This window comes from Kogia breviceps, chromosome 10, assembly GCF_026419965.1.
Source record: "Kogia breviceps isolate mKogBre1 chromosome 10, mKogBre1 haplotype 1, whole genome shotgun sequence".
Taxonomy (NCBI): Eukaryota; Metazoa; Chordata; class Mammalia; order Artiodactyla; family Physeteridae; genus Kogia; species Kogia breviceps.
In genome coordinates, this window is record NC_081319.1 from 76,213,229 (window position 1) to 76,240,283 (window position 27,055).

Genomic DNA, 27,055 nt, shown 5'->3' on the forward strand with positions numbered 1-27,055 from the left:
AGGCTACTTCTCTCCTGGGGCTCCACAGTATCTCCAGTTTACCTTGCTTGAGGACACCAAGGACACCCTTCTGTTCTGGATCTCCCTCCGGATTTCAGGTTGCTGAGAAGTGAGGCAGAGCCCACCCTTTCCCCTCCCACCCGGAGAATTTGGGGGAACTGTTGTTGGTCACAGCCCTCAGGAAAGCCCAGAAACCACGATCTTCCCCAGGAGCCACGGAATCACAAAAGTCACTTTAGGTCCCCTGAGTCCCTGCACACTAGGTGGTAGGCACAGCATCCGCTCCCCTATCTCGCTCAGGTCCCCACACTCCCCCGGGGCCTCCTTCTCTCTGTCCCCCATCCGTCTCCAGACCCCTCCCCCAACTAGGAGCTCCTCCCCACAACGGCGGGGAGGGGGGCGTCGAGGGGGCGTCGCGGGGCGGGGCTTGGCGGCGGCGGCGGCGGTGGCGCGCGACGGCTCGGAGGTACCGGGCGCGCGCGGCTCCTGCTCGGGACGCCTCGGGCTCTGACTCCGGCTGCGGCTGCTGCAGCGGCACCCGCGCTCCGGTGCGCTCGGCCTCCTGGGCCCGCCGGGGAGCGCTGACCGCGAGCCCGCCGTGCGCCCGCCGCCCCCTTCCCCGGGCCCGCCGGGATGGGAGCCGCGCGCGGAACCCCGAGCAGCCCTCGCCGGCTGCCTCTGCTCAGCGTCCTGCTGCTGCCGCTGCTGGGCGGTGAGTCCCGGCGAGCTGGGGGAGCGCGGGAGCCCCTAGGACCAAAGGGGGCGCCGTGGAGGTGGGCTTGGACAACTGGAGCGGGGCAGACACCCGAGCGTAGGGCAGGGGCTCGCTGGGCGGGGGACGAGGTCCCGGCGGCCGGGAGATGGCGAAGCCCCCGCTTACTCGGCCGGGCCCCTCTCGCCCCCGCGCCCGCGAGGACGCGTTTCCAGCCTCCCCGGAGTTTTCCCGGCCCGAGCCGAGAGTTTGCTCGGGAACTGCCGGGAGTTGCCGGCTCCCGGGCTCCAGTGGGGCGTTTCTTTGCGGGGGAGAAACGGCGCCCCCCCCGACTTAGGGGTTGCAGCGCGGTGGCTGAGGGTGGGGGAGATGGAGTCCCCCCGGCAGGCTCAGCCTAGGTGAGGGAGGCCGGCCTGTGGCCGAATGTGGGACCGACCGGCGCGCGGGGCGCGGAGCTTTGTTACCTATGCCGGCCCGACGCTCCCGGCTTCCCTCCTCCAAGTTCCTGGGCCAGGCTGGGACCCAGACGGCCCTGCTGGTGAGGGCGGAAGAAGGGAAAGAAGAGTGAGGGTCCGTCCCATCTCTTCCAGCTCCCAGCCCGAGCCCTGAGCCCACTCCCTCCCAGGGTCAGATCTGGGAGCTGAGAGTCCCAGGCTGTCTCGGTGACTCATGTGTGAAGGCCGCTGCCAAAATCGGGCATGGCCGGCCTGCAAAGGTGCGGACGGGGTTGGTTCTGCTCCTTCCTGGATTTCCATCCTCTCTCTCCCCAGCAAGGAAAGAAAATCTCTCTTTCGACGGGCAGAAAGGCAAAAAGAGTTAATTCTGTCTTCTTGGAGGGCCTCAGCATTTTGATGAGGGTGTGGCCCCTATCTCTAGGGCAGACTGGACCCGAACCCTCCCCTCGCTTTATTTCGTGGCTTGATTACACCTGAGAGTCACCACCGAGGTGTTGAAGTGCTTTAGAGGAAAGCGCCAAGCTACCCGCACACCCCAAACACTCTGGACTGGAAGTATGCCCCTCGCACCCCGTGCCCCCTTCCAAAACCCACGATCTTTGGTGATGATCCTGGCAGCAGCCCTCTCTGGGGGAACTCTGCCCAAGAGATCTGGTCCGAGCTTATCACTTTCCTCCTCTTTTGAAGAGTGCCCATGGGGAGGGTGGGGGTAGAGAATTGCCTTTTCTGACATCTCCCTGGCTTGCCAGCTGTTGAGGGCTTTGGTGCTGATGGAGTGGAACATCTCCCACACCCCTAGTTGTAAAAGGAGAGGTAATTGTAACCCAGGACCGAGAGGTAAGAACAAGTTCCCGGGACTCGGAGGAGGTGTTTCTGGAGCTGTGTGTTCCTTCTGATGTGTGGGGTGGCAATGCTCACGGCAGAACCCACATCTGCTCCCGGAGGAAGTATGGAAGTTTTTTGCACAGCCAGCATAGGGGGCCCAGCCATATGGGCCGGTAGGCCAAGCCCACAGGCTTCCTAGGTCTGCAGGCTGTTTGGGTTTTGGTGTGTGGGGTGGCAGATATGGCTGCCTTCACTGCTGATGTTTAGAGTTCTGGGGAAGATTCTGGTGGAGACGGGGGCTCTTGTTCAACAAATGCTAAATTCCTAAATTCCTTCCATGGGAAGACGACTCTGATGTTAAGCGATGTTAATCCGGTGACTGGTGTTTAGCGAAGGGGTGGGTTCTGGTGGGGGGAGTTAGGGCAGGCTGAGGGCTGGGGACTGGAGGTCTGGAATCTCCTCTGGGGGTGGGGAGATGTCTTGTGCTCAACAAAGGAACATTTTAATGAGAGCCTTAAATAAGTTCCATCAAATGTGTCTTAGTGTGGAACCTGCCCATGCGCTGTAAACAGTTTCAGTCGAGGCTGAGGCGCCTGCTGTGTCTTCTGGTGAAATCCGGGGGCTCAACCCACCCCTGGATGGCATGACTTCAGGGGGCAATGATTTTTCAATAGATGGCAGTAGATTTTTCCGTCTCATTGTGTGATTAGCTGGATTTGTAGTGAGACCCCACTGCTAATAAGGCAGGAGTAGGGGACCTAGGCTGGCTAGGTTTGTGGATTAGGCCATTTTGAAGTTTGGGTAATTATGCTGTAAATGGCTGAGGAACTTTCCGAACTTTGAGATCCCCGTTGTGATAAACATGGTGGAGGAGGAGGAGAGGGCTTGACGTTTGAAACCTGGGATTCTTCGCCTCACCGCTGGCATGGTTGGTTGGGGTCACTACCCACCCCTCTTCCCACCCCATCTCTGGGTTCTTTCCTCCAGGATCTTGTTTCTTTGGGGAAATTGAATTATCACGTCCTGAGATGGCTTCTAAAGCCTGTAATTCAGCCCTTTTATCAGTGATGGGCTTTCTCAGATGTTGGGAAGTATGGCGGGAGGGCTAGAGTAATTTCTGCTCAACTCTTGCCAAAGGATCTAGTCAGACTCCTGGCGTTCAGAGCAGGGCTGAGTGGTGGAGAGAGCCCAGGCCATCGGAATGAAGTGTTTGCGAAAACAGCAACTCAAGGTTCTTTGACAGGCCCTGTGGCCCTGGCAGATTTCTTCACCTCACAGTTTGCCTCCCTTGTAAAGGGACTTACTTCCTGGAGTTGTGCTGAGGATTAAATGTAATGAAGTATATAAAGGGCCCCTTTCTTGTTCTTCCCTCTCTGGTGGTGTGCTGCCAGCATACCTTTCCAGCTTTACAGTCACCCCCAACAATTAACATGTTCCACTCCCTGGAACCCTCCATTCCAGCCCAACTAGTCTCTTTCCCATCCCCTAAAACATACAAGGTTTTGCAGACCTTTCTTTTCTCTCTGGCCGGGTCTCCTGGTATGTGCTGCCTTCCCCATCTCTTTTGCCCAGCCCCGCCTCCACTTCCTTCCTGAAGCTGTCCCATCTCTCCTACCAGAAGGTGGATACCTGGAGAACCTCTGGACTCTTAGGCCATCTTCCCTATTTTTGCCCCACTTGGGTTTTAACTTACTGAAGGGATTTAACTTACTGTAGAATTCATTATGGTGGTATCTTATTTATAGTGGATCCTTATCTAGGTTCATTAAAAAGTGAATGAAGCATTTGGGTACAGGTCAGATGACCAATGGCAAAGGTAAACAGCCCCTTTGCCTGCTAGGCAGTGGGGGGGTCTTTTGTGCCCTTTCCCACTTCTCTGGGTTGGGGTTGCCTGTCCCCTCTCCTTGTACCTGTTCTACTGTGACCCAGTCAAGGGACCACATCTTCTTTCCCTGTCTCTGGGCTGTCTGTTCTCTGTGGCGGTTTTCTGAGTTTTGATGTGGCAGGGCTTCTGGCTTTCTCTAAGAGTGCTGGGCATGGGCATCCACCTCTGCATATGGAGCTGACCTGCCTGGAAAGGCCACAGCTTAACCACCATGAGCTATATAGGGGCCTAGATTATCTACAACTTTGCCACTCAGAACAAGGGCCGGGGACTTCCCTGGTGGCGCAGTGGTTAAGAATCCGCCTGCCAATGCAGGAGACACAGGTTTGAGCCCTGCTCCGGGAAGATCCCATACGCCGCGGAGCAACTAAGCCCGTGTGCCACAACTACTGAGCCTGTGCTCTAGAGCCCGCAGCCACAACTACTGAGCCTGCGTGCTTAGAGCCCGTGCTCTGCGACAAGAGAAACCACTGCAATGAGAAGCCCGCACACTGCGACGAAGAGGAGCTGCCCGCTCACCGCAACTAGAGAAAGCCTGCACAGCAACGAAGACCCAATGCAGCCAAAAATAAATATAAAATAAATAAATAAATTTATTAAACAACAACAACAACAAAAAAAAAACCAAGGGCCAAAGACCAGCATCATCAGCATTCCCTGAGAGCATGAATCAGAATTCCAGACTGCATTTAAACAAGCTCCCAGGTGACTGCACCCAAGGTTCCAGAAGTCCTGCTCTAAGCATCCTTCCTTATATAGAAACTCGAGGTACAGAGCTTTCCCGTTGCAACAGTACGAATCAGGAGCCCTAGATCTTGCATAGTATTTGAAGACTTGGCTTAAATAACTTTTAGTTCACGGGAACACGCTCTGGTGTGATATTTATACACTTAAAAATGACCTCACTTTGGGTTGAATGTGAATTAGATTTTGTCAGGAAACTTGTCCATTAAAGGTGTGACTCCAGAGGATTTGCAACACTAAGGGTGGAGCTCTGTTCCTCTGGGAGCCTTAGCTTTTCCTAGAGGAGCGTGTGTCTCAATTTATAAAGAGAGCCAGTGGAGAAATTGGATTTGTTAGGAAGAAGTTTGGTCTGTGGATGACTTTTCAGGAATACGTTGGGTTCATAAATGGAGGCAATGTCTCCACTGGGCTGCAACAGTTGTAGTTGTTAAAGTTTTGGAGGATTTCGTATTTTGGAGTGGGGCGGGTTTGGGTGAGTTGTGTGTGTTTAAGCCAGTACAGCTTCTGTGAGACTCATCTGGGAGGGAGGGTGGCCAGTTCAGACTCTAATATTTGAGCCAAGAGCAGTGTGGGACCAGGGATTCAGTCTTTGGTGTGTTCCTGATGGAGGAAAGGGTCATTAAACCGGGCTGGGTATCCTTGGCCTGCATCCCTTAGCCTCTCTTGGCTCTCCCTAACCTCAGTACATGCCTCTCTGCTCTGTTGCCCGGCAGAGCCACGTGGTGCGACCACGGTTGCTGGCATGGGCTCTGGCCTTGCCCGCAGGCTGCCGGCCTGCCTCTCTCCTTGAGTCCTGCTCTGCCCCCCACCCCCCAGCCATCTGGTCCTTTGTCCCGAGGGTATGGGGGTTCTCCCCTGTGGCTGGGGTAGAATCCCGCCTTGGGGTTCTTGGCGTTCACTGCTCAGTGCACATTCAGCCCCGCCAAGCCCCCTGGTGCCTTGGTGGAGCTGGCGCAGGAGCTGCTACAACTAATCAGTGGTTTGAGGAAGCCCTCTGTAGTCTGTCACTTTTTCCATCCTCTTTTCTTCTCTGAGTTCAGGCCACTTCCCTCCCAGTAATGCTACACAGCAGCAGTGGAGCAGGGAGGAAGCTGTGCTGGAAGGGCTGACCTATGCGGGTGTCTTCCCCCTCTCGCAGCTTGGTTTGGGGTCCCGGAGCTCTTGTGTCCCTGTGTGCATTAACTCTTGAGTGAATGCACAGGTGAGTGGAATGCAATCTACCGGCTGTCCTGCAGATCCTACATTCCCTGCCAGAAACTTAGACCCTGATGTGCAGCACGTGAACTGGCTGGCTTAGGTGTGTATGTAACTTCTGATAAATGGGTCCTGAGTCTTTGGGGTAGGGTTTGTGAGTCACACGTTAAGAAGACGTGGATTTGTGTTTCTCAGATACGTGGTCCAGAGACCATTGGGGAATATAGTGGGAGGGCAGGTAGCCAGAGGTACTGGTTAAAATTTGAGTCGCCTGAGCCTTAACTGCAGGCTTGCCCATCAGAATTGTTGGGGGAGGAGCCAGAACATGTAGTTTATTTTCCTATTTGTTAGATTACATTGTATTGTTTGAATAGCCAATCCTGTCACATAGTTCAAGTCTCAAAAGGAAACTGCATTTTAAAAGAGCTTCCCAGGAGATTCCTATCTACTCTCAAGTTTGAGAACCACTGTGTAGCCATAAGGAGAATTTGTCTGTCTAAAGTGGCGGTGTGGTGATGAGAAAGAGGTATTAATGCTGAGGGGTTTAGGATGGGCTCAATTCAAAGCTTTTGGGTGTCTTCTTTGGGTGAAGCTGTTTCAGGTGGCGCAGGAGGCAGGGAGACAAGATGATGAGAATCAGATGAAGTATAATGGGAGGCAACACTTGGTAAAGTGCTGAATAGATGGAATAACATTCCAGAATGTGTAGGAAGGTGAGTCCATGATGCAGGAGCAACTGGGGGCAGTGGGAGGGCTTCAGAGAGGAGAAAGGATTGACTTTGCTAGTAGCTGTAGTCTGTGGTGACTGATCAGAATGATGGAAAGGCATTGGATCAAGAGTCTGAAAACTTGGGTGGTTCTCTGCTGATACCACACATGATGAAGAGAAGTGACATCTGTTGGCTCACTGCTCCTGGTCACATGACCCTGAACTGGTTAATTAACCTTTCCGAGCCTCAGTTTCCTCATCTGCAAAATGCAAATGATGCTGACCCCTGCCTTGCCCGCCTCCGGGAAGTTAGGGTGTAGCAGTCGCAGCTGTGAAGGTGGTTGACCCGGGGAAGCACCCCCTCTGGCCAGCCCTGCTGTCTCTTCCCAGAGACGGTCCTGACCTTCTGTCTCTCTTTAAGGTGTCAGCCTTTCGTTCCAGTCCCGTCTCTCTAGAATGGTCTGCGAGGGCTCAACCTGGTCACTCTTGACCGATAGCTTTAGAAAAGTTTTTCTCATTCTAAAGCACAGATTTTCTAAACGGGTCTCAGTATTCCAACAGCAGCTCGGAAATGTGGGCACAGCCACTTCGTGTTTCCTGGTAGGAACTCTTCCTCCCTGTATCCTGGTGGCAGATTCTCCCCAGGGTGATGAATGCTGGTTCAGGGCCACCTCCCTTGGCCTGCTGAGGTTCTTCCAGGGAGTGAGTAGGAAAGTGTGCTTCTTGCAGCTGAGGCGGACTTTTATAATACCCAAGGGAGGGTGTTTATCATCACAGGATGGCTGTGGGGGTCTCCCCCATCAGTTACTCTGTATAACTTGCAAGAACTCCTCCTATGAGAACCATGGGGAGGTTCCTGAGGTGCGGTGTGGTCTCCCTATGAGGGGGTTACAGTGGCCAGAGTGGGCGCTGGCATGCACCACTTCTCCTCCAGGAGACACACTGACTCTTTTGTCCCCTTCTTGGGTTGGTGGTGGTGGTGGTGGTGGTAGTGGGGCAACGAGGAGAATGCTTGTCTGCTCTTGGGACTTCTGGGATGTCCTAGCAGCTAGCTCATAAGGTGCCTTTGTGCAAATTAGAAATAGGCACCCTTCCTCCAAGTGACTGCAGCCCTGCACCAGGACACAGGGCTTTGGCTAGTAGAGCACAGGCAGTATTTCAGTTATTACCCCCTTGGCCGGGCATTTGAGCAGTGCACAACCTGTACAGTCGTACATGGCTGTGCCATTGGAATGAGAGCCTTGCACCTAGTTGCTCTTTGCTTCCCAGTTGGTAGGCCAAGATGATTTTGGCAACCTCTATTCTAATAATATGTTTCATAGGAGCCCTTTTCACTACTGTTCTCCTGCCTCCCGTGGTGGGGGCGTGGGGCACTACTGCTCATAACATACACTAGGAGAAGCCTGGGAGGCTGGGCCCCCAGTGCTGTACCCATTCCACTGTATATATCTGTGGCTGCTGAGGTCTCGGCCTGTTTTGGGGCTCCTTTCTCCGCCAGAGGATTTTGCTGCCTTGCAGATTCAGGCTTCTAGCCTGATGTGATCACTGATGTAGAAGGCTGGCTGTCTTCAGGGAAGAAATGCTGCTCAGAGTTTATTTCCCATTTCATTAAGGAGCTTCCTGCTTACCTCTCTCCTGTGTCCTCTCTCTCTTGGGACCCCGGGGCCTCCCACAGCCCCAGGTAAAGTGTGTGGGCATTCCTGATTCAGAGGAATTCATGCAGTAGAAGTGGTGTCACTTCAGTGGAAAGGATGGGTCCTAGGTCCTGCTGGACTTTAGTTCTGGGTACCCTACGTGTGTTCCTCCCTCTTAGCCTGAGGAGACATTGTGAGGAGCACCAGGTTGGGACTTGGGAGGTGTGGCCCCTGCTTCCACATTTGCCCCAGATTGCTCGTGTGACCTTGGGCAAATCCCACCTACCTCTCGGGCCTCAACTTGAGAAGCCCTTGGAGGACCTTGCCTGTGGTGACCGTTGAGGCCAGCGCAGCCTTACCATCCACAACCCCGAGCTGTGCTTCTGCCACACCTTGTAAGGCTGTCCTCCTCGCCCTCAGTGTTGGGAGAGCACTTGCATCTGAGGACTGCGTTTTATTCTGGAGTGTCTAGTGCACGGGCACAGATGTGTCTGGACTAGATCAGCTGGAATTAGGGTGTCATTCCCTGGGTGCCAAAGGGAATGAAAGGTTTGGAGAGTTTGGGGAGGGAGTTCTTATGAGACATAAAAAAAACAGGAGAGTTTTTATCTGAGTATGGGAAAGCAACAATCTTTACCTGGTTCGTTTCAGTCTCAGTATTTGAGGAACCAGTGTCCGGGTGGGGAACCCCTTTTCTTCTTTTGCACAGAAGGGAGGACAACTGGAGGGAGGCTTGGAGTTGGGAAGAGGGGTTAGGTGTGCTTTGGGAGAGCCTCCTCCGTGATAACCGACAGCTGTACTCAGCTCTGCAGTTTACAGAATGCTTTCACTCGCACTGACTTTCCATCCTATCAAGAAGCCACGGAGGCAGGATGAGGGTGGTTGGGTTTTGTTTGTTTGTTTGTTTCTGGAGGAGTGGGGGTGGGAGGCATTTGACAGGTAAAAAAACTGAGGCTCAAAATACGATCCGCTCAGGACTGCAGAGCTGGTAAGTAATAGAGTTGTTTCCGTGCTCTCATATGTCCTTGTATGTATGTCATCATGAAATGTTGCACACACGCCTTGGAACCAGGTAAATATTGGGGAGTGGATTTTGCAGCCGAGATAACTCTCTGGGTGGGCTTAGAGGCAATGCTGCTAGAGTCAGAGGGAGCGTGTCCATAACTTAAACCTGGAGAGCTCTTTTGGAACACAGCATTCAGGATTGCTCATTTCTCTCTCCCCGCCCTTTTTGGTTACAACAGTCAGGTTAAAGTTTTCAGTGGCCCATTCAGAGGTTTGTATACGTCTGAAAGTTTTTAGTGTTATGATCAGACTGTATGTAATCGAGAAGTCCAGAACACTGTGCCTGCATCCCCAAGACGTGAGCTTTTCTCATGAACCCATGAGTCCCGAGTCTCTTCCGCCTGGTGCTTCTGGAAGGTCATGGGCAGTTACAGGCCCCGGCTTGCAGGTGTGCTGCCACATTCCAGACCGGTGTGCCTGCTGAGAGTTGCATACTGGGTTATGCTGCGGTGGAGACCACGTAGGTGGTAACAGAATCATCTCTGCTCTCAGTTTACCGCCTCTAACGTCTTTTGTACAGATAGATGTGCCCGTGCCCTGGCACATAGTAGGGGCATGATGGATGTAGGTTTCCTTGCATTTCTGACTTTGGAGGCAAGTCTTAATTCTCAAGAGGTTTCGGAAGAGGTTGAATAATGACCTCGACATCCTGAGAGACGTAAGTTCTTTGGTGCCAGGTGTATCTCCCTTTGGCTCAGCCATTGACCGCGCTTGGCAGTCCTGCTAAGTTTGTTCTTCCGCTTCTGCAGTTCTCAGGTTGCAACACGGGAACTCACGCTCTATCGTGGAGGGTGCAAAGCGACACTTCAGTGTTCTGATTCTTTTGTAGCTCATCTGTTAAAAAAACCACAAAGATGAGCTGTTTCCCAGCTGGGAGAAGAAAGAGTAGGCTCCTTCAGGCTGGCAGTTCCATTGAGAGGTGGTGTGCTAGGATGGCATTTGTGATCCCAAGTTCACTTCCAGCCACCTGAATAACAAAACAAATCACAGACAAAGAAAACGGTTGTCTTACTGTCTTGGGGGGCGGGGCGGGGAAAGGAAATGCTGTTGGTCTTGGAGCTGCAGCTACAAAGAGCAAATCATTCTGTTTGGTTAATTTAGCAGATTAAACCAATTGTTAAACTGACCAATTTAAAAAATGCCCAACTTGCCAGCAGTTTTGCAGCCTGTGATCTGGGCTCCTCCTCTACCCTAGGGGTTCGGGCCTCCTGCAGGAGGAGCTTGGAGGGGAGGGGGGAATGCTGTGCCTTGGAACAGCCCTGGGGGCCTGGAGGAGGATCTCTGTCTTTTCTTTACCCCCCCCAAAAAAAAACCCCTCCTTAAAACAAAAGGCTTTTATCTAGTAAACACCCAGCATGGCACCCAGCCCAATGCAGTGTCCTGAGTTGCTTGGTGCCGCAAGGGGGATGGGTGGGGAGTTTGCCTCTTTATTTCTGTGTAAGAGGTTGGGGTGTTGTCAGCTGCTTCCCAGCCTCGGTGCCTTCCCTTACTCTCTTTGCCTTTGTTTCGAGGGCCTTTTGAAGATGGTCCGAGAGGTCTGCTGAGCTGGCCTGCTCTGTCTCCGGTGAGTCTCTACTTGAGCCTCCCCATGAGACTTACTTTCCCAGGCCCCCCGAATCCGCCACTGGTGACCCAGAAATGGGGCAGGAGAGCCTGGGCCCAACCGGGCCTGGGCTTGGGTGGCACCTCCCTCGGTCCCTTTCCCACCCGGCCGGGATCAAAGCAGCCTCCTCAGGGAGCAGGGAAATGCCTCTCCCAATAGCCCCACCAGTGAGTAAACAGCCAGGGCCTCTTGCAGCTTTTGAAGCGCAGTGCTTCGGCCCAGAGGAATGCAGAACATTTCATTTTAGGAGTGGACTTAGGTTTCCAGCGCTCTTGGTATTTGCAAATTTGAAACAAATGCCCTCATTTAGCAGCAGGCAGGCTGGGCAGTAAACGGGGGCTGTTTAAGGGCGTTTATGACGGTCACAGGTATTTGTGGGAAGAGGAACCCCAGCAGGTTTGGGAGAGGACAGAGGGTTTATGGTTAGGTGGGTTGTACAAAGGCCCCAGCCAGGTCTCCGGTGGAGGGTTGTTGTTAGGTGGGCTTTGCCATAAAAAGCATTGCTGCCTCCTGTCCCCCAGGAAGTATCTCCTTCTGGCAGACAAAGGGGTTTGGGATGGTGTTTAACCCACAGGGTTGATGCTCAGGGCCTTGCCCCTCTCACTTGGCTGCCAAAGTATCAGATTTCCAATGAACCCTTCCTTCTCCCACTCCCAGAGCTTGAAAGGCTCATTAAATGTGCTTTATGTATAACAAGTTGGCTGAGAGCTTCCAGCCAGTTTTGTGAGGAAGGAGCTAGGGAAACCTGTTTTTCTTTTGTTGTTTTGGGGAGTAGGATCTGTGAAGGTGCAATTGCAAAAAGACCCTAATTTCAGGAATCAGCAAGGAAGTGTTGTTTGCCCTTGAAGGGGCGCGGCAGCTTAACCAAGGCTGGTCTGTCTGAGGCCTGGCTGCCCTGCGCTGGCCCCCATGCCCCCCCAACCCCGGAAATTCAGAAATCTGTTCAGGAACTGAGTTCTGGCTTTGCAGCTTGCTCCCCGAGAGACCTTAGTTCACTTCGCCTCTCTGAGCCTCAGTTTCTTCTTTCGTAAGATGGGGATGGTAATACCCATCCCATTAGACGTCTCGTGAGAATTAAATGAGCTAGTACTGTATTTCACGAACTCTAAGATGCTCTCTCTCCCTTTCCCCAGTTTCACTTCTTTGGTTGTGAGATAATTATGTAATGTTGTGTCTTAGTTTAACTGGTACCATTTCCTTTTGGTGGAACATAAATAATGGTGCATCTTAAAATCAGTGACAGCTTTGAAATTCAGTGTATGCAAAGGACTTTGTCCTATTGTGAATACTTGATAAAAAGGTGGTTAGAATGTGATTTAGTTACAGACCTGTTTTTGCTTCCTATCTATTAGTAACTTCCAATAGAAACTGTCTTCCTTTTAGTCTGGCACATAAATAACAAAGGATGTTCAAGGCAGAAGGCCTCATGCTAGGTAATGTGGGAGGGGAGGTCGGGGAACTTCTAAATCCTTAAAAAGCAAGTGATATCCAGAAGAGGAGGTAGCTGTCCTTAAGAAGGCAAACAGTCTCTTGTGGAAAGAAAATACCTCTCTTATGGTGGAGTCTCCGGGTATTTATTTATTTATTTAGCCACACCACCTGGCATACGAGATCCCAGTTCCCCAACCAGGGATGGAACCTGGGCCCCCGTGGGGAATTCCCCTAGAGTCTCCATTTAAAAAGGCTAAGTTGAGGGACTTCCCTGGTGGTCCAGTGGGTAAGACTCCGTGCTCCCAGTGCAGGGGGCCCGGGTTCCATCCCTGGTTGAGGAATAGATCCCGCATGCATGCTGCCTGCTGCAGCTAAGACCCAGCACAGCCAAATAAATAAATAAATAAAATATTTAAAAAAAAATACAAAGGCTGAGCGGGGAATTCCCTGGCGGTCCAGTGGTTAGGACTTGCTGCTTTTACTGCTGGCGCCAGGGTTTGATCCCTGGTCAGGGAACTAAGATTCCCACAAGCCATGCGGCCAAAAACAAAGACATAAAAAGGCTGAGCTATTCCAGGGGGAGACTGGAGACTCACTCCAGGAATGGATTGTCTGGTAGGCAAACTGAGACAGAACCAGAAGAGGGTAATGAACAAGGCAAGGACACAGAGAAGCACCAAAGAGGGGGGACACAGTAAATGCCAGGTGCTCAGAGGATGAAGACCTGAGGGGGGCATGCGGGAGACCCACAGGGGGTGGTAGCATGGGCTTCCGCTCATAGCAGCAACTAGCAGCACAGTTGCGTGGGGTTGATCTAAGCTTTGTGGAGACAGCTGGTGCTAATCATTCTGCTTGGTGCTACCTGAGCATTGGCTGGGTGGTACTGTTCCCCCTCAGGACACAAGTGGCCCAAAGGCTGGGGAGTTCTTAATTTGCTTGAGTTTTGGTTCATCTGATGGTGGAATGGATTGGCTGTCAGGTTGGGATTTGGATGGCACATGAAAAGACAAAAATATGGCCCTTTTGTATGTGTTAGTGGATATCGAGAGCAAAGCTTTTCTTCTTTTTTAGTAGATTGCTGTGTAGATATGTGTTTTAGGCACCTCACCTTACAGGAGTTTCAGAATGCATTCTTTCTGTGTGGTTGCCCAAAACTTTAACCCTTGGTAGGTGTGCCCAGCTAGGAAAGGGGCTGATTAAGGGCTCGCCTGGAGGGCAAGAACTCAGAAGTCCCAGGGTCTAGACACCCAGCCCCTCCACAGAGTCAGTGCTCATCTTTACTTCCTTTGGGAATGTTTTGAAGGAGAATAAAGTGTTGCAGATGACGTGCCTTCAACAATCAGGAAGAAGGGCATTGAGGTTAAGAAAATTCCAGTGCTCTTTTCAGGGAGTTTCTGATGATATAAAAATGTATTTTGATAAAACTCTGAAACTTCTGGGGAAGCTGATCTTCCCATCGTCTGTCCTGGGAGGCAGGGGGTTCTTTTCAAACCAGGTCAACAAATTATTTGAAGCCCTTTTTTTTTTTTTTTTTTTTTTTTAATTTATTTATTTACTTTTGGCTGTGTTGGGTCTTCGTTTCTGTGCGAGGGCTTTCTCCAGTTGCGGCGAGCGGGGGCCGCTCTTCATCGCGGTGCGCGGGCCTCTCCCTTTGTGGAGCACAGGCCCCAGATGCGCAGGCTCAGTAGTTGTGGCTCACGGGCTTAGTTGCTCCGCGGCATGTGGGATCTTCCCAGACCAGGGCTCGAACCCATGTCCCCTGCATTGGCAGGCAGATTCTTAACCACTGCGCCACCAGGGAAGCCCTGAAGCCCTTTTTGTATCTCAAGCACCCAGAGCACTACCCGCGGGCCCTCCATTGTCCTAAGTGTAACTAGTCCAGTTTGAGAAGCCTTGAGAGGACTTGCCTGGACCTCCGTGGGGCTCTTGCCAGCTGCTGGTCTTGAGGGTGACGGCTGTGGCAGCTGAATTAACAGCCATCTGTTCTGGGCCAGGCCGCTGCGTCAGCCTTGGGGAGAGGTGTTGATCAGGCTGATGGGGCAACAAATCCCCCTGAGCCCCAGGTTGAAAGTACATTAGTTAAACGTTGCTCTTAGACTCCTGACAAATTGCTTTCAGTTTTTGCTGCCAAAAGAGAAACTCTGAAAACAGGGTGCAAATTGGGTTATTGACACTGTCTCTGTTTTTGTTGCTTCCATGAGGTTGGTGGAGGAGGGCGCCCGCCAGTCCAGGGGAGCTTTTCAGGTTCCTCTGGTACCTGACATCAGGTGAAGAGGACGAGGGGGTGGGCATGTGGGGTGAAGTGCCCTTGAATGCAGGAAGTGTGGTGACTGGACAGGCCTTTGAGGTGCCTGGGACCAGCCTCTTTCATTAGATCAAAGAAATACCTTTTGTTTTTCTGCTCACACTTTCCTCTGCCCTGGAGCCAGAGTCGTAAAGAGGTGGAGTTGTGAGGGTCTGCACCTGGTAGTTGGGGTGGTAGGTGGCGGCGGGGTGGGGGGAGGTGTCTTCCTTCCCGCTGTGCGCTTCCTGCATCCTGCTCCCACTGTCCTGGTGTGCGGGGGTCTGCCTGGGCTAGCCTGGGCACGCCTGGGCACCGCGGGTTCTGCTGGGCTGCCCTCCCGGTAGGGCCCCGCCTGAGCTGGGCTATAAGCTGGAGAAACCAGGCGCACAGAGATGGATTTCACTGCAGGCTAAGTGTTTTGTTGCTGAATCATTTGCATTCATTAAAAGTGGTGAAGGGTGAGTGATATTTAAGGCAACACCATGGGTTTGCTGGAGGCTGCTGCCTTAGAGCCTCATTAAGAACTCTTGGGGCCGGGGAAAGGATGGGCGTAGCTCATTCAAAGCTTACTTAACTTCTGACTGCCTTGGGTATAGGCCAGCTGCTAAAATATGAAAAGTGTCTGCCCAGAAGCCCCCAGAGCTTGGCCAGACTGCCCTGGCCAAAGAAAACTTACACTTACAATTCATTATTTAGCCTCCTCCTGCGAGTTTCCGCGTGTCTCTTCCTCCCCTGGGACCTTGCTGAGTTGGGGGCACAAGTGGTGGCAGGAAGGCTCCTACATATTTTAAGGGGAAGCTTAGCCTAAAGCAAGTGCTGTCTACATTCACACACACACCCCCCGCCCCCGTTCCCTACTGATGGACTTTAGGCTGTCTCTGAGGGTTTGCTTTTGTAAACAATGCCACCACAAATATCCCTGTATCTATCTGTACCCTTGTGCTTGTGTACCTGAAGGGTAAATTCCCAGAAGTGGAGCTGCTCTAGCAAAGGATAGGAATATATCACAACTGGGTACAACATTCTGTATTTATGTTATTTCTCTGGGGAGGGTGTTTATAGCTTTCATCAAATTTCTGAATCCCTGCTGCACAGTGGGCCTGTGAAAATCACACGGGTTAAAGTGTGAAAACTAGTAAGCATGATTCAAATGTGAGACATTGCTGGGGTGACTGGAGAATTTATCATCCAACCTGGGGCATTGTTAATAATTATGCCAAGATAACCAGCATAAGCCAGGGTTGTTCCAGGTAACTTGGGAGGATGGTAGCCCAGTGCCCACCAAGATCTTTTCCCCTGATCTCTGGGACCATGTATGTTCTCTCTTCTACACCATGGAGCTCTGAATTACCTGCTTCATTCTCTTTTCCATTCTAGCAGCTGTGTTCTTTTTGTTGCTCCCAACTTGATGATGAGCTTGGTAGGGTGGGTCCAGTTCCTGACCTTTTCCCAGATGCTCAGTGGTTGTTCAAGTTGTTCTTGGATTCCCAAGACCAGAATTTGAGTCCTGGAAGCACTGTAACTTCTGAATTCCATTTTTCTTCTTTTCTTTTTAAAAAAAATACTTATGTATTTATTTGGTTGTACCGGGTCTTAGTTGCAGCAGGCAGGCTCCTTAGTTGCGGCATGCATGTGGGATCTAGTTCCCTGACCAGGGATCGAACCCAGGGCCCCTGCATTGGGAGCGTGGAGTCTTAGCCACTGTGCCACCAGGGAAGTCCCTGAATTCCATTTCTTAATCTGCAGAATGACAATGATAATATCCACCTCATAGAGCTATGGTGAGGGTCTAATGAAGGAACATTTGTGCAGGGGTGTTGCGGCGTGGCCTTTGTGGGAGGCAGGCTTCAGGGACACGCATATTGACACGTGCTGTCACTCCTTATTGACATAGACTTGGGAGCCCTTGAACATCGCTGGCTCTAGATTTGTGTTTTCCACTTCTCCAGTTATTACCATCCCTTTAATTGCTCTCGTATCTGTTCCCTCCCCTTTTATCCTATTGTCTGTGGCTTTGCCATTTCTCCCTTGGAATACTGCTGGAAAAAAGAAGTGAATTTTTGAAGGCAGCATCTTTTTTTCCCTCTCAAAAATGTCAAGAAGACATGTACTTCATGAAACCTAAGATAAAAACATCCGGTGAGTCGCAACAGACTGAGATAAAAAAGAAGCTGACCGAGAAGGGTGAAGAAGTAGTAAGAGGACTGGCTGAAATAGTGCAGGAGTATGAGGAGACAAAAAATGCAATAGCAGAATTCAGTTTCCAGTATTCACTTTAAGGAGCTGAATCAGCACTGCAGTTAATCTAATCAATGTCATGCAGTTGAGGAGCTCTCAGAATCCAGAGGAAAATGTACAGTGAGATGAAAATGATGAAAAAATGTGATAATTAGAGAAATAGATTCAAGATTTTAAAAAGGAATAAACAAAGGATATACAAGTAGAATTAAAAAGCAGATCCTAAGAGGCAAATAAAACAACAATACATATAACAAAGGAAGAATTGTAGTATTAAACTAGATAAAAGCAGAGATAAATATAGCAGTTAGTGTGATAAACGTCAGGGGAATATGTCTACCACAGAGGTAAGACAAAATTAAGATTGAGTTAGAAAAGTTTCATGTTCTTTACATGAGACAAACCTAAAATACAGAGTTCATTTTATTCTTTTTTTAACTTTAGACCAATAGCTTAATTTATTTCACTTCTTATTTAGGAAAGAATTTTAAGCTTATTAATTTTCTTCTGAGTATAGCTTTGAAATTAATAAATTTGAAATGAAAAAATATAGAATTGGTAAGTTCCACTGCTTCAAAAAAAAACAAAAGAAACAAAACTTTGGCAAATGCAGTCAAGAAAAGGAGAGAAATGGTCAGTAAGCAAAGCAAGAAAGGAAAAAGAAGCTTTAACCTCATTCCTGGCCTCACAACAATTTCTTGAGGCCAATTTCAACATACTAGGTACCTGGTAGATTCTGGGGACTTAGAGCAGGTAATGAGATGGAGCTTACCATTTAGTGGGGAGGGCTTATGAAAATGTGTGCTAATAATTACAGTTGTGGTAATTGCCACGGAAAAGATTTTGTAAGTTACAGAGGGTTACCATGTTCAGTGCTGTGCTGAGAAATCGATGCTAGGAGAGTATAAATTATTGAAATGTAATGAGCCATTAGGATGACTAACTAGACCAGTAACTATTAAAAACAATTGAAAGATAGTGAGAAAACAAACAAAACACCCCCCACCAAACTGTTGTATCAGAGGGCCTTGAGGGGAAATTTTGAAAAATGTAGAAAATAGGGCCTTGTAGTGCTTTATAGGCAGTCACAGAGCCAAGAAACAGATGGATGGCCACCCCGTGCATGTCACAAAGTTGATATGACCTTGATCCCAAATGCTGACTGACGTTGCGGAAGAGGAAAATACACTACTTAGAAATATTGGTATGAAAGTCTAAAGAAAATACTGGCAAATACTATGTTAAAGATAATGTACCATAGGGCTTCCCTGGTGGCGCAGTGATTGAGAGTCCGCCTGCCGATGCAGGGGACACGGGTTCGTGCCCCGGTCCGGGAAGATCCCACATGCCGCGGAGCTGCTGGGCCGGTGAGCCATGGCCCCTGAGCCTGCGCGTCCGGAGCCTGTGCTCTGCAACGGGAGAGGCCACGACAGTGAGAGGCCCACATACCGCAAAGAAAAGAAAAAAAAAAAAAGAATTGGAGAAAAATAAAGCTAATGAAAATGTACATAATTTAAAAAAAAAAAAGAAAATACAATGGAAAGGTTTATCGCATTCACAAAATCAACAACAATAAGAAAACCCATAAAATACGCAGGCGTAAAGCAATAGAATGGAAACTGTACGTTGAAGGAGTCAGTAAATAACACCCTTATTTCCTCTGAATTTTAAACCGGTGGATGCAGGGAGGAAAGGAAGACAGACAGGAATTAGACAGATGGAAATTAGTGTATCACCTTTATTACAGATAAAGGCTAGGTTGAGGAACAAGGTTGTAATCATCCCTGAATTGTGTGTGTGTGTGTGTGTGTGTGTGTGTGTGTGTGTGTAGGGTGTGTGTGTAGGGTGTGTGTGTGTGTGTGTGTGTCTGCAGGGGGTATATTCCCCCTGAATTAGGGTGTGTGTCTGTGTCTGCAGGGGGTATATTCCCCCTCCCCCAAGTGGGCAGGAGAGGAAGGCTCAGAGCCAAACATACTCAGTGAGACATCATGCCTCCCTGGAACTTCTGGGAGGAGGTGGAATGAGACTCCAATGGTACCCCCTCCACTGAAATGGGGAAGAGTTATTCCTCCTTAAAACTTCCTTTGCTCTCTGAGCTCACTGGGGCTTAATTGTTGAAGGTCCTGGACTTCTAGGGGGTGTGGGTGCCTGGGGTGTGGCTCTTCCTTTCAAGGAAAGGGCACAGCTGTTAGCTATTCCTGCTTCCACCTTCACTAACCACACTGCTCCTTTGTGGGTGCTTCCAGGACACCTGGAGAACAGAGTAGATTTCCTCCTAAAAGGCTCTCAAAGCAAAACAGGACAGTATTTATAAGATTTTTAAATAATTTTTATTTATTTATTTTTATTTTTGGCCGTGTTGGGTCTTCGTTTCTGTGCGAGGGCTTTCTCTAGTTGCGGCAAGTGGGGGCCGCTCTTCATTGCGGTGCGCGGGCCTCTTAGTGTCGTGGCCTCTCGTTGCAAAACACAGGCTCCAGACGCGCAGGCTCAGTAGTTGCGGCACATGGGCTCAGTTGCTCCGCGGCATGTGGGATCCTCCCAGACCAGGGCACGAACCCGTGTCCCCTGCATTGGCAGGCAGACTCTCAACCACTGTGCCACCAGGGAAGCCCCTAAAACAGGACAGTATTTAAATGAATTCCAAGACAGCTTTGCACCCAAGGGTGAAAATTCACTTCCTATCTATTTCCAAGCCCAAGTCATGTGCAAACACATTTTCTTCTGAGTAGTTAAGTAACATTTGAGAACAGGAACCCTCACTGCCCTGTTCACTGCTGTATTCCCAACACTTAGAACAATGCCTGGCACTTTGTAGGCATTCAGTAACTTAATGACCATTCTCAGGGGGGAAAAGTGTGACATGTAATGCAGAAAAGGCCTTATATTAGTGATCTTATTGATTACAAGTTAATAAGAAAAAGATAACAGTAAAAATAAACAAGGAAAAAGGTAGACAAGGAAGTTGAATAGAAAATTCAGCTAACCAGTGAACATACAAAAGATGGCTTTATGTTGTTAAGAACAGGCTAAATGTCTTAAATGAGTTGCTGAATAAAACAAAGTATTATTTTACGTCTCTCAAATTGGCAAAGGTTAATAAGTATCAGTGTTGGTAAGGAAGCATAAATTGGTACAGCCTTTTATTTATTTATTTATTTTTCTGTGCTAGGCGGGCCTCTCACTGTTGTGGCCTCTCCCGTTGCGGAGCACAGGCTCCGGACGCGCAGGCTCAGCGGCCGTGGCTCACGGGCCCAGCCGCTCCGCGGCATGTGGGATCTTCCTGGACTGGGGCATAAACCCGTGTCCCCTGCATCGGCAGGCGGACTCTCAACCACTGCGCCACCAGGGAGGCCCGGTACAGCCTTTTTAAAGAGCAATTTGTCAGGGCTTCCCTGGTATAGACCAGGTATGACATTATCCCATAATCATGCCTTCTGTGAATGTACCGTGACAAAGAGCTTCTTCAATCCATTTTCTAACCTAACAGCCACCTCCTTGGAAACAGGGACTCACTGTATTGGTGATTTTTTTTTTGTCCGGGGACAGCCTAAGCAGGGTAAACTTGGATTTCACCTCCTTTGCCTGCTCCACCCCTCACAAGCCAGTGTCCTAGTGGCCTTTTGCTGTGTTCCCCCTCATCATCCCTTAAACTCTGAGCATCCGGAATCACCCTGAGTTCACGTTTTGTTTTTGTGCTTCTTTTTCTATTTTCCAAGCCCTGTTCCTTTTTAAAATTTATTTAATTTTTTTTATTTTTTGGCCACGCTGTGTGGCATGTGGGATATTAGTTCCTTGACCAGGGATTGAACCCGTGCTGCCTGCATTGTAATTGCAGAATCTTAACCACTGGACCGCCAAGGAAGTCCCCAAGCCCCGTTCCTTCTTAAAATCTTGTTTTGAAGAGCCTTCTTCCAGGATGCTTCTCTGCCCCCTTATACCCTCACTCTGAGTTAAAAGCCTGCCTTGTGCACTCACCCATCGTACACCCACCCATCATGCTGTGTGATAATGTGGTAAAGCCTAGTGATTATGATAGGTTTTCCTTTGGAGCCAGATGACCGGAGATATGAGTCCTGCATTTGTCACTTATTAGCTGTGTTACCTTGAGCCAGTGACTTTACCTTTCTGTGCCTCAGTTTCCTCATCTGCATAACAGGGGTCATAGTACCTACCTCACTGGGTGGTTGTAAGCACTAACAATGGGGTTAAAGCTCTCGCAATAGTGGCTGGCACGCAGTAAGCGGTCAGTAAAGCCTTCGCTATTGTAATTAATATGTTTACTTGTCTGACTCCCCCACTAAACAGAGATACTTAAAGGCAGTAGTTGTATTTTTCTCTCTCCATCCCCAGTGTCTTGCAGAGTACTTGGCACATGGTAGGCATTAAATAACTGTTTGTTGAATTAATAATGATAATTAATGTAATTGCCGACCAAGATCCCATATTGGGCTCAACTCTGTTTGGATCCACATCATGCAGGGGCCACTGAACTCACCACAGATCAGCTGGTATTTCCCAAGCTCCTCCAATGGGCAAGGCGTCCACAGTGGAGGGGATGGAAGAGTGGACATCCAGCCCCTGACCTCAGGGAGCTGAGAATCTGGTGGAGAAGATGGTGAAAGCACATGAAACGTTAACAACAATATTAGGTCTTAACCGTTTGTGGGAGCAACAGAAGAATGCATTCACAGTTAACTATTTCAGCCCTTGTTTTCCAGATTCCTTCTAGAGAGCTTCTTTTTTAAAAAATAAATTTATTTATTTATTTTTGGCTATCTTGGGTCTTCGTTGCTGTGGGGGGGCTTTCTCCAGTTGGGGCGAGTGGGGGCTACTCTTCGTTGTGGTGTGTGGTCTTCTTATTGCAGTGGCGTCCCTTGTTGCGGAGCGTGGGCTCTAGCCACGTGGGCTTCAGTAGTTGTGGCACATGGGCTCGGTAGTTGTGGTGCACGGGCTTAGTTGCTCCGTGACGTGGGATCTTCCCGGAGCAGGGCTTGAACCCTTGTCCCCTGCATTAGCAGGCGGATTCTTAGCCACTGCGCCACCAGGGAAGTCCCATTGAGAGCTTCTTTTTAATAATGAAACATAGATCTGGAGGCTTCGTCAGGGTCAGATTTGACTTTTTTTTTTGTTTTTCCAGGTATATTTTATCATAGGTAGGCACATAACATCTGGTTGTCTCTCTGGAATTAGCAGCCGTCAATAATCATTGCTAGATCCAGTATTTCATTAGGGGCTATAAAATGGTGATATTCTGTTTATCAGCTGGAGACGTCTATAAGGATATACCGCCCCTTATTAACCGTTTGGTTACCCTGAGGTGTAGCTGTTCACGGAAGGGAAAGTAAATGCTTCTTGACCAGTTTTTAAAATAATGAGCCTCTCGCCAGGTGTCCTCGAGTGAGTGACATCGTCTTTAAACCTTGCGTGGCAATCCCTGATGCACCGCCGTGATGCCCAGGGAAGACAGGGCAACCTGGAAGTCCAACTACTTCCTTAAGATCATCCAACTTCTGAATGATTATCTGAAATGCTTCATTGTGGGAGCAGACAAGGTGGGCTCCAAGCAGATGCAGCAGATCCGCATGTCCCTCCATGGGAAGGCTGTGGTGCTGAAGGGCAAGAACACCATGATGCACAAGGTGATCCGAGGGCATCTGGGAAACAACCCAGCTTTGGAGAAACCGCTGCCTCACATCCGGGGGAACGTGGGCTTTGTGTTCACCAAGGAAGACCTCACTGAGATCAGAGACATGCTGCTGGCCAATGACGTGCCAGCTGCTGCCCTGCAAAGTCACTCTGCTGGTCCAGAACACTGGTCTGGGCCCTGAAAAGACCTCCTTCTTCCATACTTTAGGCGATACACTAAAATCTCCAGGGGCACCATCGAAATACTGAGTGATGTGCAGCTGATTAAGACTGGAGACAAATTGGGAGCCAGTGAAGCCACGTTGCTGAACATCTCCCCCTTCTCCTTTGGGCTGGTCATCCAGCAGGTGTTTGACAATGGCAGCATCTGTAACCTTGAAGTGCTTGACATCACAGAGGAAACTCTGCATTCTCGCTTCCTGGAGGGTGTCTGCAATGTTGCCAGCGTATGTCTGCAGATTGGTTACCCAACTGTTGCATCTGTACCCCATTCTATCATCAGTGGGTACAAGTGGGTCCTGGCTTTGTCTGTGGAGACTGATTACACCTTCCCACTTGCTGAAAAGGTCAAGGCCTTCTTGGCTGATCCATCTGCATTTGTGGCTGCTGCCACCACTGTTGTTCCTGCTGCTGCAGCCCCAGCCAAGGTTGAAGCAAAGGAAGAGTCGGAGGAGTCGGACGAGTATATGGGATTTGGTCTCTTTGACTAATCGCCAAAAAGCAGCCAACTCAGCAGGCTTTATTTGTGAAACAAGGAAATAAAGGCTTACGTCACTTACCAAAAAATAAAATAAAATAATGAGTTGGTTTTCTAGCATCCTTCAGAGGTGACCAATGGGACTTCCCTGGTGGCGCAGTGGTTGAGAGTCCGCCTGCCGATGCAGGGGACACGGGTTCGTGCCTCGGGCTGGGACGATCCCATGTGCCGCGGAGCGGCTGGGCCCGTGAGCCGTGGCTGCTGAGCCTGCACGTCCAGAGCCTGTGCTCCGCAACGGGAGAGGCCACAACAGTGAGAGGCCCGCGTACTGCAAAAAAAAAAAAAAAAAAAAAAAAAAGGTGACCAATGGAGGACTTTGGGCTCTTTTTTTTTTAAATTTTAAAAACATTTTTTTAATTTTTAATTTTTAAAATCTTATGATTTGGCATTACTGGTGTCTTTTTAAAAATTTTTTATTGGAGTATAGTTGATTTACAATGTTGTGTTAGTTTTAGGAGTACAGCGAAGTGAATCAGTTATACATATATCCACTCTTTTTTTGGATTCTTTTCCCATGTAGGCTATTATGCAGTACTGAGTAGACTTCTCTGTGCTATACAATAGGTTCTCATTAGTTATCTGTTTTATATGTAATAGTGTGTATATGTCAATCCCAATCTCCCAGTTTATCCCTCCCCTCTGGACCCTTTTTTTTTAAACATCATTGTGAACTCACAGATTTTAAACTTACCAGTGTGTTAAGGCCATGTGGTTCGTACCCTTACGAAGCTTAAAAGGTCCCTTCTTGGCCTCGCGGGAGCCTCTGCAAGCTGGCCCTGAACCTTTTGATGCGGCCCTGCTTGTCTTTGCTCATTTCCTTGTATGATGAAATGTTCCAGGTTCATCCGGCACATTTCCTGCCCAGACCTGGAATCAGGTACTTCTCCAAGGAAGAAGGGCATGAATTTTTTAGGATATTGGTATAATATTACCAAACCACTTTCCAGAAGGACATTATTATCATTTACACTCCCATCTGCAAGGCATGAGGACCATTTTCTCCATATACTCAACCAGTGTTGAGTGATATTTTAAAAACTTGGCATTCATTTGATAGGGCAAAATGATTTGCATTTCTTATTTGCATTTATGTTCCAGTTTGCATTCATTAGGTTACTGGTACATTGGAATGTTTTCTCTTTTTTTTTGCGGTACGCGGGCCTCTCACTGTTGTGGCCTCTCCCGTTGCGGAGCACAGGCTCCGGACGCGCGGGCTCAGCGGCCATGGCTCACGGGCCTAGCCGCTCCGCGGCACGTGGGATCTTCCCGGACCGGGGCACGAACCCGTGTCCCCTGTATCGGCCGAGGCGGACTCTCAACCACTGCGCTACCAGGGAAGCCCGGAATGTTTTCTTATATTTATTAATCATTTATATTTGTTTTGAGAAGACATGCTGTTTTGACCATGTTACTATTAGAATTTTAGTAGTTATTATGAATGGTTAGTAACTGTGTATCAAGGCCAGCAGCCCTTTTTCTGTCAATTGCTAGAAACCATTTTCCTAATTGGTTGTTTGCCATTGAGAGTTGTTTACAACTTCTATTTTATGTAGTCAGATATTTTCCTTTATAAAGGAAAGAATTTTCCAGTCCTCTCTCATTGGGGACTTACGGGATCAGAAAGCTGAACCCTAAGAGTTATCTCCAGGCATGAGTTGGCACCCAAACGTTCACTGTGCTGTCCTCACCTAACTACCGTTGGGTCCCTTGAGGCCAGAGGCCTGCCTCATTCCAACATGGTCTGGATCCATTTTCACCCAGACAGACTCGCTCTGACTCTTCTTCATATTGAAGGTCGGGGAGTGACTGAAATGATGAGCAACTGCTGATCTGGGCACTGCCTGGAGGTTCCCGGGGCAGTGGGCCAGAGAGCGCAGAGGTCCCAGCAGTCAGCTGCTTCCCTGTGGAGCCCCACTTAAGTGACCCGCCGGCTCCAAGGCTCCGTGGGGCAGCTGTGGGACAAAGTTTTGGACCCCAGGGTCTGCTCAGAACCTGTACACCCACACGGCAGAGATTGAGTGGATGGCGAGTCAGACAGGGCAGTCGGCAGCTCCAAATGGTCTGCGTGAGAGAGGGATCCCGACCAAGGCCTACGCTGGGTAAGAGGCGGTTTTCATGGGATGGAGGCCCTTAAAAGATTAAAAAGAAAAAATCTCGAACATAATAATGACAAGCAAGAATGGCTAAGAGCCCAAACTATATGATACTTAATACGTGCCAGGCATTGTTCCAAACACGCTACATTGGTTAACATGTGAATTTACTTTTCGCAAGCCTAGGAGGTAGATACTGTTATTAGCACCATTTTATAGCTACAGAAACGGAGACACCGAGAGGATAAACAGCTTGCCCAAGGTCATATGCTCGGTAAGTGGGAGAGGAGAATTGAAGTGCAGACAGTCTGACTCCAGACTCTGAGCTCTTGTCACATCTCCGTCCTGCCTGTACACTGTGAGCCAGGGCCTTAAAGTGGTGCAGCTCTTCAGACTTCCCAGGGGGCATTTCGTCCCTGCAGGATAAGGAGCAGCTGGCTTTACAGATGGGGAAACTGAGGCCTGAAGGACAGAGTGATTTGCCCAGAGCCATCTGTGCAAGTCAGATGCAGGTCTTTCTGTAGGTGACACTCATTTGGTATCAAAGTCAAACTCTTTGAACCTCCTAGGAACAGAATTGCTCTTAGACAGGTACAGACAGTGGTTGCCTTTTCCCTTTGAGAGGGCTGACCCCTCCGGGGTCTGGTGAACAGTGGGGGTCTTACTTAGGACTTTCCTGGGCTCCTCAGGGCTGTGGAGGCGGGCCTGCTCTCGGGATCTCATGGTCTGAGCCCAGGCTGGCTGTTTCTGGAAGTTGACTTCTTTGCCCTTGTGTGAGGAGCCACAGAGTGTGTTCCAAGAGCACCAGGACTGCTGGGTCAGGGGTTCTGGAAAAGTTGGGTAGAAAGTGCCCTGCTGTCTTCTTGCTCCTGGCCTAATGGCTCAGACCATTTTTAGATGTCAGGAAGTGTAACAATATGGTACATTTATCTTGGTGAATAATGGATGAGCCCAGGGAAGGTACTGTATTTTTCCTGGTGAATTATTTACCAGGAGCCTCTAATTTGAGGCTCTCCACTATGAGTGGTCTGACTCAGGTGTATCTAGAGTCCCTCCTGACTCCCCTCACTCCCCCGGTCTCCCAGCTACAGGTTTGCTGTAACCTTCCATGTCTAGTGTTATACTGGGCAGCCCCATGGCCTGTAGCCAGGGACTCTCTGAGTTTGGAGTCCCTGTGGCCCCTGGGTTGGGTGGCAGGAGGGAGTGGGGAGGACCCTCCCTACTAGAGATGTAGGGAAAGCCCTGTGGGGGGTTTACTTGGCAGGGGCAGGGGCGGGGGAAGCAGGGGTCAATGTGGGGCTGGGGGCTACTCTACAGTCATGGGGAGCATTTTGTGTGCTTATGTGTGTGTGTGCACATATGTGTGCTCTGGGTCTTTGTTTTTCTTGTCCCTTTCTCTGGGTCTCTCTAGGACTGTATGTTACTCTCTTGTCTCTCAGTTTGTCCGTGTCTCTCTGTTGATCTGGGTCTCTCTGTCCCCATCCCTACCCCCTCCCTCCCTCCCTTCCCCCGCCCACACCATCAATCTCCCTCCAGCCCCCTTTTTCTCATCTTCCTGTCTCCCTCTGTCTTTCTCCATCAGTGTCTGCTTCTCTCTCTCTCTCTTTCTCTCTGCGTGACTTTAGAGGCCTGTAAGAGGCACCTCCTGGGATGGAGGGACAGCCAGTTCCAGACTTAAGTGAAGCCAGATCTTGGTACCTTCCAGACCCTGACTTCAAGATCGACAGAGTAGGCATAAAATAAACTTTAGGTCTTTGTCATTTTTTTTGCTATTCAGTTA

At 49.7% G+C, this 27,055-nt stretch overlaps 1 protein-coding gene and 1 pseudogene across 1 annotated transcript in view; both read left to right on the forward strand.

Moving 5' to 3' along the window:
- The first annotated feature begins 438 nt into the window (after positions 1–438).
- PTK7 (protein tyrosine kinase 7 (inactive)) overlaps positions 439–27,055 on the forward strand; it is a 60,528-nt gene continuing 33,911 nt past the window's right edge. Inside the window, exon 1 of the mRNA XM_059078200.2 lies at positions 439–712. Within this exon, the coding sequence (XP_058934183.1) occupies positions 634–712 (79 nt within the window). The 5' untranslated portion in view covers positions 439–633. The remainder of the gene's footprint in view (positions 713–27,055) is intronic.
- LOC131764676 (large ribosomal subunit protein uL10 pseudogene) lies at positions 22,174–23,188 on the forward strand (annotated as a pseudogene).